Raw genomic sequence first — 12,021 nt, 5'->3', positions numbered from 1 at the left:
AACTACCGTTTCTTTTTCAGGAAACGGTAAAATGGAGCCAAATGCGGGCAAAATTCTCTCGAAGAAGCAAGTCACTCCTCTCCGTCCATGTTTTTGAGAAATTCTGATACCGCATGCGTTTCTGAATGGGACACACGTGATTTATCAAGCTCGACTTCATCAATACGTTCAGCGTTGAATTTGGTTTAGGGTATCTGACTAAGTATTTAAATAGGAATCGCGCCCTCTGTCGGCGGATTGTAGAGTCTCCCGCGTAAAGTTAATGAGCCTGCATTAGATGGTTAATTGATGCACTTGCTGGATGATTTTGATTAATTCTGGTTAAAAATACCACTTTATGAAAATACCAAGCGCAACAATGAAAAAATGAAATTAAACAAACAATATCCCCAAAAACGAACCACACCACGAGAAATCCCTTCCAAATACTATTAATAATCATTATAGAACCGTTACAAAAGTTGTCACTCACAAAGATGCAAAAAAAACAAAGAAATAATATTATTATATGATTTTGTTTAACAATGATAATGCTGGAAAATTGCCCCTCGCCAAATGCCGTGTGTTTCATGCATTAAATGTCCAAAATTTATGGGGTGTGTCGGGTCTACTCCCTGGCCTCTAGCGTCGCTTTGAAAATCCCCATAGCACTAATTTTTGTACGAGAGGAAAGCCCTTAAAATGTCCTTCCATTGGTGCTAAGCTTGTTTAGATTGAGCAATGATTTGGGGTCAAATTTATCCGTCGAACTTTTGATTTTCTCTGTGCACAAAAATCCCGCAGGGAGGCTTGTTGAGTTCGTTTCGGAGCACAGCTGCCTACTTGTCATTTTCGGTATCAAGAATTCCGGAAGCCGCCATAAAACTTTGAAATTCGTATGCAGGGACATGCCAGGATGATTCAGGTACAAATTCCGTCTTTCTATAGCAATTTCAGTTCCAGAATGAATCAAGAGTATAGCTGAAGGTTTTTATAAGTCCGGGTTTTTTTTCAATGAATATATATTTTTTCTCCAATGTTCACCACGTGAGGGAAGTTTTGAACAAAGCTATTGATGGAGAAAGTGATGTGGCAAGTCATTTCATAACGAAGGGGCAGCAGAAGTAAACGATCTTTCTACCTATGATGTTTTGGCAAGAGGTTTCCTTAAAAGATGTTGTTATTAAATCGCATAGACTGGCCGTTGGAAATATGGGGTTGGAGTCCTTCTGAGAGATATTGTGGTAAAGTGCCTTTTGATAAGCGATAGACATACACAAGGATATTGAAGATGATTCTGTCCTTAATGGGTAGCCAATGTAGATCTTGTAGGATAGGTGTGATGTGTACTCTAGTGTTGGATCGGGTTAGGCCTACAATTCTAGCGGCAATATTTTGAAGGCGAGACAAGCGGTAAATTTGATAATTAGCCAGACCATAAAGTAGATATCCCTATCATTTTATTATTCACTCTTCTACTTCAATCTTCTTCTTTCGTTTGATCTCTGTACCAAGTGGAACATTGAATGAAATTTAGATGGTTAAAGGCATGCACTGGACACTATTGTTAGTTACTCAAAAAGATTGTTAGCATAAAAACTTACTTAGTAACAAGCAATGGAGAGCTGTTGATAGTATAAAACATTGTGAGAAACGGCTCCCTCTGAAGTTACCTAGTTTTCGAGAAAGAAGTAATTTTCCACTCAAATATTTGAATTTGATTTCGAGAACTCAGAATTAGATTTTGAGGTCCCGAAAACAAGCATGTGAAAGAACACAGCTTCGTGTGACAAGGGTGTCTTTTCTTCCATTATTATCTCGCAACTTCGACGACCAATAATTGAGTTAAAAGTTTCACAGGTTCGTTATTTTGTGCATAATGTTTAGATACACCAAGTGAGAAGACAATTACCAAAGGTGTCTATAGTGTCTTTAATTTTAAGTCAAGGTGTCCGAGTGCCTGCTTGCACTTTGGTGGTCTGAAGTCAGGGTAGTCATGAATGATGTGGCTGCTGGTTTGAGGGCTGCCACCTCTGACAATGAGCTGTTATCTCCGGTGATGGATAAACAAGGCGTTACGGCCCAATTGGTTTAAATGTTTACACAAAATTGCTCAGTGTCGGGCTGCAGCAAAGGGTACGACCGAAACGGTGAAAAAAATTATGGCTGTTCGCCATTGTTGTTCTCGATCTTTTGTCGAAAAGTATACCTAGAATCATCACTTTTATTGAAAGTTACTTTGATAGTCTACAATCTATGTAAGGAAACCATTTTTTATTTTGATAAATTGGGATAATATTAGTGCCTGCACCTGTAATCAAATTCAAAAATACGTTTATCACGATCCTCGTTCATCATTTTTTGTGACCCAATCTATCAAAATAAAAATGCCGCTCCGCTCTTGATTTTTTTTTATCCGAAGTTTAAAAACCGGTCATCCTTTGAATTACTCACGTCACACACACCCGGCACCCGTTTTTATACAGTTTTAATGGAGTTTCACAAACTATCCTGTTTGTTAGTACAGATTTTCCGGTTGAACTATTTTATCGGCTTATTGTTTGTGTTTGTGTTGAAAAGGGTGACTTTTTCGGTCCATCTGTATTGTCACTTTTTCTCAGAATATCTCAGATAATTGAAAAAGATTGAGGTTTATAAATACAACGTATATATATTGTTGGTTTGCGGTAACACCGGCATGTGTATGTATCTACTTGTCGGGTAGAGTTTGTTTTTTAGAGAACTGTCTTTCTATATTCTACTACAGCGGAGTAGATTTATCTGATTGTTCGGGAGACTTCTCTTGTTCGGGAGACTTCTCAGTTCTGAAAAGAACTGTCCTGCTTTTTAACTATTGTACCTATGGGCGGAAGGTATAGAAAATCAGCTGGGATTACTACTCTAGCTTATAGGATCGTTAATAACTGCACTGTATACCGTGAAGTGAGTTCTTAAATTAGTCTCAACGTTTCGACTAGCTTGCTCTATATAGTCATCGTCAGGAGACGGTCAGGAGACATTTGTCCCAGGCCAGCTGGTGATATTAATTTAGACGCCAGTGAGTCACTCAGCCATCTGTCCACATGTTTCAGGACAGCTAGATTCCATTAATCATAATGCCATTTGTTCTCTAACAATTCAAAGTTTAATGTTCTTCTAACAAACCAGCAATACGTGGCAGTAGGGCTAGGTACAATACAAACAATTCCCAAACGATAACAAAGAGAAAAAAAACAAAAAAAACAAAACATAGAGAACCAAACACGAAAAACGAATCTGGTGGGTACATGGTGGGTAAATTAAATATAATAGTGGCTTCTTATAATTATGGCGTGCATGTCATGCGTTGTAACATACGGTATTTTCCTGCAAGGTATGATGGGACTACGTTTGAATTATGAGACCTACCTCTTCAACAAGGTGTTCTAGCGCAATATGCAGCCAATCAAACCAGGAACACCGGGGTGAACCCCTTCTCTTTTCGTGCGTGACACAACACACGTAACCAACAGCTTTACGTCCCATCCGAAGAACGAATAAACATGGTTCCAGCTTAGATATGATACTTTTTAGTACTCTTTGCACTGACATCGAACAAAGGTACTCTATTTCAATTCAATTCAAGAATACATTTATTTCCATACTCTCATAAAAGAATAACGACAGTTACATGTATTTACGGAGTAAAGCAAAACATATCTGTCCATTGTCGATATTTAGAGCGTCAAATTTCATGCATACCAGCCATTTATTTGAGGAAAATTACAGAGACAGTATTGTTTTAAGCTATGTCAGATTAAAAATCAAATGTACACCATCTTAAATAAATTTAAAAAGTAATGGGAGCAACTGTATTTGTTAAGGGGGGGGGGGGTCCGAAACAGCATTTATGCCCATCGTGACGGACACCCAAGTGCAACCCCCTGGTTGACACACCGTGCATGATAGAGGGCGCCACTTTAAGCTGGTTGGTTATGTTTGTTGACGTCTGCTATGTAGTACTTGTACCCATCTGGATTCTTTCTGAAGATAGTCACTTGACTGTGAAAACAAAACAAAAGATAATAATATTTCAAAGGTTTGTTGTGGTTGCTGCCCAGCATCGGTCTGTATGGCACAAAAGAATTTCTAACATTCCCAACACCCGTGGTCACAACGTCTCTCGAGCCGATTTCGGCCCGAGCAGCGTCAACTATATTGGTTGGCGAATACAGAAACAAACAAAAACAGACCGCCGGTTTCCCCTGCAATTATGTCCCCATGCAATACTATCCGGAAGACATTATTGCAAATGCAATAATGTCTGCCGGACGGTTTTGCATATGCAATCGTGTCCGCCCGGACGCTGCTGCATAATGCAATTGTGTCCGCCCGACTACCAACTTAGGGGTATTGGATGCCATAGGCCCTGCACGGTCATTGTTCAAGATTGATGCTTGGACGTTTGGAAAATAACACTGGCGAAGGGGTGTTTTTGTTTGGAGGGTGAATATTAACTCACCTACCTTGGGCCTCCCCATATCAAATTGAGTATGCAAGTTTAAGAGTCAATTGATAGTTTCCCTTAATGTTTTACTAAAGTGTGAATCACATTACAGCATTTTGCATTGTATCCTACGGAAGCTTATTCAGTGAGGTGCACCCCTCGTTGCGATATGTAATTACGTAGTACGTGTATGACTGATGGGTGCGTTCGTTTAGCTTGCCTGGGTCGACCCCGGTGTGTGGCGTTGTTTTTTTTCCAGGACAAACGTGGGTAATTATCAACACACGTTCGTCCTGGGAAAAAAAACGCCACACATCGGGGTCGACCCAGAGCTGTGTATGGGTGCGTCCGTTTAGCTTCCCTGGGTCGACCCCGGTGTGTGGCGTTTTCTTTTTCCAGGACGAACATGTGCAGATAATTACCCACGTTCGTCCTGGAAAACAAAACCGCCACACACCGGGGTCGACCCGGGGAAGCTAAACGAATGCACCAAGTGTAAAGAGCCCCCAAGAGTTCGTACTAGAAGAAGAAATATTTGCATGGGTATACTTACGTAGCACCGACGTACTTTTCACCCAACTCGTTGAGAAACTCGAAATGAAACAAACTGTACACTAAATTCGCATCTTTATCCATAGGTTCCACCACTTTGAAGTTTACTTCGATGTGAGATGCTCTCTCAGAGAAAACCTCCACGATGGTTCGTATCTCTACAGTTATCAAAATAAGAAACGAAATATTAGTTTACAATTCTCATGTTATACTTATGGTTTTTTACTAATCCATTCTCTGGTCTCAATTACTGTCGGTCTTAAATTGTGATCTGTGTCTGTTTGGTGTGTAATGTTGTGTGATATTGTTCCCGTGTGGTTGTCTGTTCGAAAGCGAAAAGTACAAAAGCATTTATTATCAGGGCCCAATTTCATGCTTCTGCTTACCGCAGAATTCTGCGCTTACGATCACGATTCCCCGCGTACGTGCAAGCGCCGAATTTCTGCGCTAGCCTTGTAAGCGTAGAATGCCTAGTAAAGTGAAGTACGCACACGCAGAAGCCCAAATTCGCCGCTAACCCGTGAAATACGCTTGCCGTTAGCACAGAATTCCCTGCTTCCGTAAGCGCCGATTCCGTGCTTACGGTAAGCAGAGCCATGAAATTGGGCCCTGGTCAATTGTTCCCTATGCTGGCTCCATCTACGTCCGCTCTGTTACTCCAATTTCAATAATACAGTGTGTTGTTCAATCAATTATCTGTGATCATCGACATATCTGTATCATTACCCCGAGTCAGTATGAAATATATAATGTTGTTACTGCTGTAACACCCCCCCCCCCCCGTAAAAAAATAAATATAATTTTTAACTTTGTATAAATTAAAACCGGTATAGCAATCTCACTGGGAAACTATAATCAGAACATATTGGATTCCTCTCATTTAAAATGGCTGCATCTTGTTGACTGCCTGACGGTATTTTCAAAAAAATTGTAAAAAATAAGTAAACCTACTCCAATATACTGCAAAATGTTCTGATTTATACTGTCAACAGCTCTCCATTGCTCGTAAAACCAAGTAAGTTTTATGCTAACAACTGTTTGGGGTAAGTAAGACTCTTTTAAATTAAAATTACTTCAGTCTAAAACTCACACAAGTTTAAGTTGTAATAATGTGAATTAGTGTCTGACAGAAAGACGTAAATAATAAGTAAAGGCCTACCTTCGAGTCCAACAAAGGCTGGATAACCGTCCATCAAAAGCTTGGCATCCGGATCAACCACAGACATGACGCCTTCCGTATTACGTTCCAGGCTGTACTTAGACAACGTTTCAACAACGGATTTAATGGTTTCTGAGAATCAAAATTAAAACACGTAAACTTTTGTGTATCTCATGTTTGGTTTAGTTTTATTGAAAAAGTGCAAAATCACAAACATCAGTAAATAACATCTCCGCCGTAGTGAAGTTAACGACGATCCACTGTAAAACCTAAGTCAAGGCAGGTAGTAGTTAAAAAGCAGGTACTTTTCAGAACTAAGAAGTCTCCCGAAATCCCACAAAATCTACTTCGCGGTAGTTGAATATAAAGCAAGACATTTCTCTAATGAACGTAATCTACTTATTAAGTAGTCACATTCATCGTGGTGTTACCGCAGTTGTAATTAATTTTACATCAATATTCCGTTTGCTCGTTTTCAACTATTGTTTTATTTACGAATTATAAGATAGTTAGAGGAAACCAGGTTCATCACAAAGTTCTTTATATAACACTGCGAAAACCGTTATCTTAACATTTAAACCATGGTCTGTCGTGTACAAATATTCACCTCGAAGTTCACTTGGTTGTTCCCTCAGTTGCTCAGTTGCATCAACCCCAGATTCATACAACACACCGACCAGCAGAAGCAGGCGAACGAGGTTGACGAGAAACATACTGATTTTGAATCCTGCTTTGAATAGTGTTGTAGACAAATATAGTTGTTGATAACTTGTAACGCGAATGGATTTTTCGCTACTGACTTGTATAATGAAATGACTGTAAATAATCGTATGTGTAGCTTGGCGATGACTACTCTTTTGTCAATCACAATAAAACATTCTCATTATTTTTATCTGACTTGGCTTCCAATGCACAACTTTTACAGCAAGTTAAAGACTGGTCCCCTGTATTCATCTGCAAGGATAAAGACAGGTTGCTTTTGAACCAGTGATTTCATTTGATACAATGATTTCATTGGATACACGTGCAGTTGACAAACATCACCGCGGACCAATCAAAACACAGATATTAAAGCTTACTGTCGGTCATCTGCATGCAGTGTCCACGTGTGTTTTATGTACAGTAGCATTGATGAATCTATGCAAGACCGCAATCAGCGCAAATCCCCCTGTCATTAAAAGTAATCAGCGCAAATTTACCTCCCCATCAATCAAACTAAACATAATTTTTTAATCTTTTCAAAAGTTTATGTTTTAGTATTTTAAGCTACGAACAAAGAACAGGCCAATTATTGATGAAAGAAAGAAAGAAATGAAACCTAAAAAAAAAAGAAAAAAAAAGATAAAAAAAGATAGAAAGAAAACCAATATGCTCCATGAAATGACATCATAAATCCCCAGTAGTTAAACTAAGCATTTAGACTCAATAAAATTGTGTATTTTATGCTGATTGATTAGTAGTTGCACAACGTATTGTGAGCCTCTAATCCATTTTGAATCTCCCTGAAGATGAACAACCAACTATAAACATTTTGAGAGAAAAAATGGTGTGTTTTTTCAAGTTTAAATAAAAAATATTATTTTGAATAATTTGTAGTATGAAAATAAATATATTTAAAAATATGTTGAATGTAATATACGTATGAATTTACAACAAATCTTCTTGCGAATGATTGCGAGGTCAAAGGTACACCTGTATGGATTCGGGCATCCGGTCTGGCTGGTATCTGGCGTAACTCAGATTGTCAACAGATAGTCAGTATGGCTTTACGACGACTTTTCGTACTAAGTAAATTAAAGAAAAATCAAGTTCAAGCCAATGACCGCATTGTTATTTATAAACTATACATTCGCCCATTACTCGAATCTGGTGTTGCTGTGTGGTCATCGGGAATCACTGAAATACGAGCTCATAATATTGAAAAGGTTCAAAAAAGGGCTTTGCGTATTATTGCTTATCCGAATATTTTGTCTTATCTTGATCACTTGAATTTTTTTAGACTTGAATCATTGAATGAAAGGCGTAAACACCTAGTTCTTAAATTTGCCAAATCTCTGCTCACTTCTGATAATCATCGCCATCTCCTCCCCCCAGAACATGAGTCTAATTATTTGTCAGAGCATACTTTAAGAAACACCAGGCAACTAGAACACCTTCAGATAAAAACTCAGAGATACAAAAACTCGCCAGTCCCCTCAATGCTCCAGATGCTTAACTCAATTAGTTCATGATAACCGCTCCGTTTCATTTCCTTTGTGCTCATACTGTGTCCAAACCTCCCTTGCCTACAGAATGTTGCTGTTTTGTTTTTATTTTGTGTCCACAAGTTCCCCCTCATGTCCATAGCTGTTTTCCCAATTCCTGTTTGTCTGTTTAACTATAGTAATATTTTTAATAATAATTATTGTCTTATCATGTAAACTTGTACATATTTTTTTTATGTAACTTTATTGTTAACCAAATGCCATTAGTCTATGACTTTTTATTTGGTCTTGTATTTTTATATGAAAATAAACCAATATTGAATTTTTTGAATTTTTGAATTGAACTCGAGCCTATGCGTAGCACCATGGAGCTATGATTTATGATTTGCTCGGCCTAAGGCGCTGGGATGGGCAAAAGTATCAAACACGCTCATTGGTCTATCCAGAAAATGCTCAGCCCCATCATGCATCACACTCATATTAACTAGCTCACGTGGTAGTAGGGCTACGTACAATAACAAATTCCCAAGCAAAAACAAACAGAAAACGAAAGAAATAAACACTTACGAAAATAATTTTGGGGGAGTATATCTATTTTATTACTATATAGTCTCTAAATGATGTGTTTTCAAGTTAATACTCTTTGCACTTTTATCGCACAAAGGTTCTTCCGAAGAAATCTGGACAGAGAAAGTATTATTTTAAGCTATGACAATAAATTTTAAATTATGCACATCTTAATTAAATTGTAAAAGTAATGAGAGTTGTTGTATTTGTGTGTGGGTCAGAAGCAGCATTTGACGCCCATCGTGACGGACATCAAAGTGTAACCACCTGGTTGGCACCATGGCTGTAGAGGGCACTGTAGATTAAGCTGCTTGGTTACGTTTGTTGAAATCTGCTATGTAGTACTTGTACCCATCTGGATTCTTTCTGAAGATAGTCACTTGACTGTGAAAAACAAAACAAAAAACAATAGTTTATTGTGGTTGATTATTACAGTCTTTATTTCGCCGTCAAGTTCACAACCTTATACAATGCGACAAACTCTTCATACATAAACGGGGCCAGACTATTTTGCTTTCCAGACTCTGATCGGTTGCATTGGCCCTTTTCGAATCCACGGCTTTGGCTTTGGATTCGGCTTCAGGCTCCGTTCTCCCGTCTGAAGCCCTCATATTCACGAAGCACCCGCAATAATTATGGTCAAAACAACAAGCTAGTGAGCCGAATCTCTGGAGCCAAAGCCGTGGTTTCGAAAAGTGACCTTGATTTAAATGTGAGAAGGACAAGATGGCTGTACTTCGCATGAACGGCAGCATACAGTGCTGCTTACGGGAAAAAACACAGATCGTCGGCCTCATATATATTTTTGTAGGCCCTTCAAAAATTCTATATTGGACAAATTTGAGAGCCCCCCCCCAAAAAAAAAAAAAAAATAAATAAATAAATAAATAAAAAATTTGGGTCACATCGTGGAAGTCAATAGGAGTCTCATGTTTTGATTGAAGTTTGAATTAGCATTTTGCACTGTATTCCACGAAAGCTTATTCATTGCGTGCCATTACTAGTACGTGTGTAAATAATATAAAGCGACCCCAAGAGTTCATAGTATAAGACGATGAAAAATATTACGGGTTTACATTTACTTACGTTGCATCGTTGTACTTTTCACCGGCTTCGTTGAAAAACTCCACGTGAAACAAACTCCAGACTAAATTCGCATCTTTATCCATAGGTTTCACCTCCTTGAAGTTAACATCGATGTGAGATGCTTTCTCGGGGAAAACCTCCACAATAGTTCGTATCTCTACAGTTACAAAAAAATATTAACAATTATTATCATTATTTGTTTTCCTTTTTCGGCTTAACAAGAAGAACAATACAAAAATGCATGAACCCAACAAAACACAGCAGCAAAGACAAAACTCCCTCTTCGCACAAGTTGTGTGCTTTCAGCAGATGCCTTGAATTGAGGTCTCGAACTCAATTCAAATATCAAGTAAGAAATTACTTGTTTCTCAAAAACTACGTTACTTCAGAGGGAGCCGTTTCTCACAACGATAATACTATCAAGTAAGTTTTATGCTAACAACTATGTTAGTTGTCCTGCGTGACGTCTCGAAATCTGAAACCAAACAATTTCGTGTGACAATGGTGTTTTTCTTCCTATATTATCCCGCGACTTCGAAGACCAATTGAGCACATATTTTTACAGATATGTTGCGATACACCAAGTGAGAAGACTGGTCTTGACAATTACCAAAGGTGGTCAGTGTCTTTAAGTTTGTTGAAGTGAATTAGTGTATGACAGAATAACAAAATAGAAAGGAGGCCTACCGTCAAATCCAACAAATGCTGGATAACCATCCACCAATGCTCTTGCGTCCGGATCAATCATGGTCATGACGCCATCTGTATTATGTTCCATGCTGTACTTGCATACCGTCTCAACAACGGCTTTAATGGCTTCTGTCAAATCAAAAGTAAATCACATACATTGGTTTTATCTCTGATTGATTTAAGAATTGTTTGAAGCCTTTCATGGTGTGGATAAATGGAAAACGGGACCACACAGGCTCTTTTCAGAGCCAACACTCACACTAAAGAGATTCATAAATTTTATGTTTACACTGCCTTAACTTAGGCCCTTTTCGAAACCACGGCTTCGGTTATGGATTCGGCATCAGGCTCCGTCCTCTCTGAAGCCCTGTGTGCGTACACAAAGCACGCGCAATACATGTATTGTCAAAACAACCGCGGGCCTAGCTAGCCTGAGCCGAATCCAAAGCCGAAGCCGGGGTTTCGAAAAGGGCCCAAAAATGTTAGCATTGCTCATCAAAATATTTACCTCGAAGATTATTCGCTTGTTCCTCCAGATGTTCATCTGCATCTACACCTGATTGAGTCAACACACCGACTAGCAGAAGCAGGGGTACGAGGTTGACGAGAAACATACTGATTTTGAATCTTGCTAAGGATTGTGTTGTAGAGAAAGACAGTTTTGAAAACTCGTAAAAACGTGGACTTTGATTTGGACGCAACTGCACTTGGCTTGCAATGCACAACTTTTATAGCAAGTTAGACTGGTACTTGCTTTTCAGAACTAGTTATTTCATTGGATAAGCGTGCAGTTGACAAACATCACCTCAGACCAATCAAAACACAGTAATGGAAAGCTTACTGTCGGTCGTCTGCATGCGGTGTCCATTATGTGTTTTATGTACAGTACATTTACTTGCTATTATGTATTATAGGATTTGACTGCGTTTCTAAAGGTGAAATGAATGTACGTGAAAGGTGATTATTGACATTGGGCTGATGGAAGCTCTCTCGTGTTATTCACGGGACTCGAATGTGACGTCAGATGTTCAGGCAAACAGCAAGGAGCAAGTTCGGGTTTACAAGCAACTACACTTGCCCTGAAATATGACGTAGCTCTCGATAGTCGAGCATGCGCCAGTGCATGGTTCAATTATAGTCAATCTTCCTGTGCTACATGTATATGGTTTCTGGTTAGTCTAGTCGGTCTAGTCAAGTCTCGTCGCTCCACCGAACGTGCTCAATTATGTATCAATAGTAACTAGGCACGATGAGGGCGCCATTTTACTGTCAATAGTGCTTGCCTCTCATTTGCTCAT

The 12,021-nt window shown here is 38.9% G+C and overlaps 2 protein-coding genes across 2 annotated transcripts; both read right to left on the bottom strand.

The window, feature by feature from the left end:
- Nucleotides 1-3,843: 3,843 nt before the first annotated feature.
- On the bottom strand, nt 3,844-7,969 carry LOC117296326. Its single transcript, XM_033779189.1, has 4 exons — nt 6,784-7,969; nt 6,177-6,308; nt 5,019-5,175; nt 3,844-4,020 (listed from the first exon to the last, which is right to left on the bottom strand). Exons 1-4 carry the CDS (start codon nt 6,887-6,889, stop codon nt 3,939-3,941), a joined length of 477 nt encoding a protein of 158 aa, XP_033635080.1. The 5' UTR covers nt 6,890-7,969; the 3' UTR covers nt 3,844-3,938.
- Nucleotides 7,970-8,647: 678 nt separating this feature from the next.
- LOC117296937 lies at nt 8,648-11,413 on the bottom strand. The gene is made up of 4 exons (XM_033780043.1): nt 11,232-11,413; nt 10,721-10,852; nt 10,034-10,190; nt 8,648-9,331 (listed from the first exon to the last, which is right to left on the bottom strand). The coding sequence occupies exons 1-4, from the start codon at nt 11,335-11,337 to the stop codon at nt 9,250-9,252; spliced, it is 477 nt and encodes a 158-aa protein (XP_033635934.1). The 5' UTR covers nt 11,338-11,413; the 3' UTR covers nt 8,648-9,249.
- Nucleotides 11,414-12,021: the final 608 nt, after the last annotated feature.

This window comes from Asterias rubens, chromosome 11 (assembly GCF_902459465.1).
Source record: "Asterias rubens chromosome 11, eAstRub1.3, whole genome shotgun sequence".
Taxonomy (NCBI): domain Eukaryota; kingdom Metazoa; phylum Echinodermata; class Asteroidea; order Forcipulatida; family Asteriidae; genus Asterias; species Asterias rubens.
This window is presented reverse-complemented; position numbering and strand designations above follow the sequence as displayed.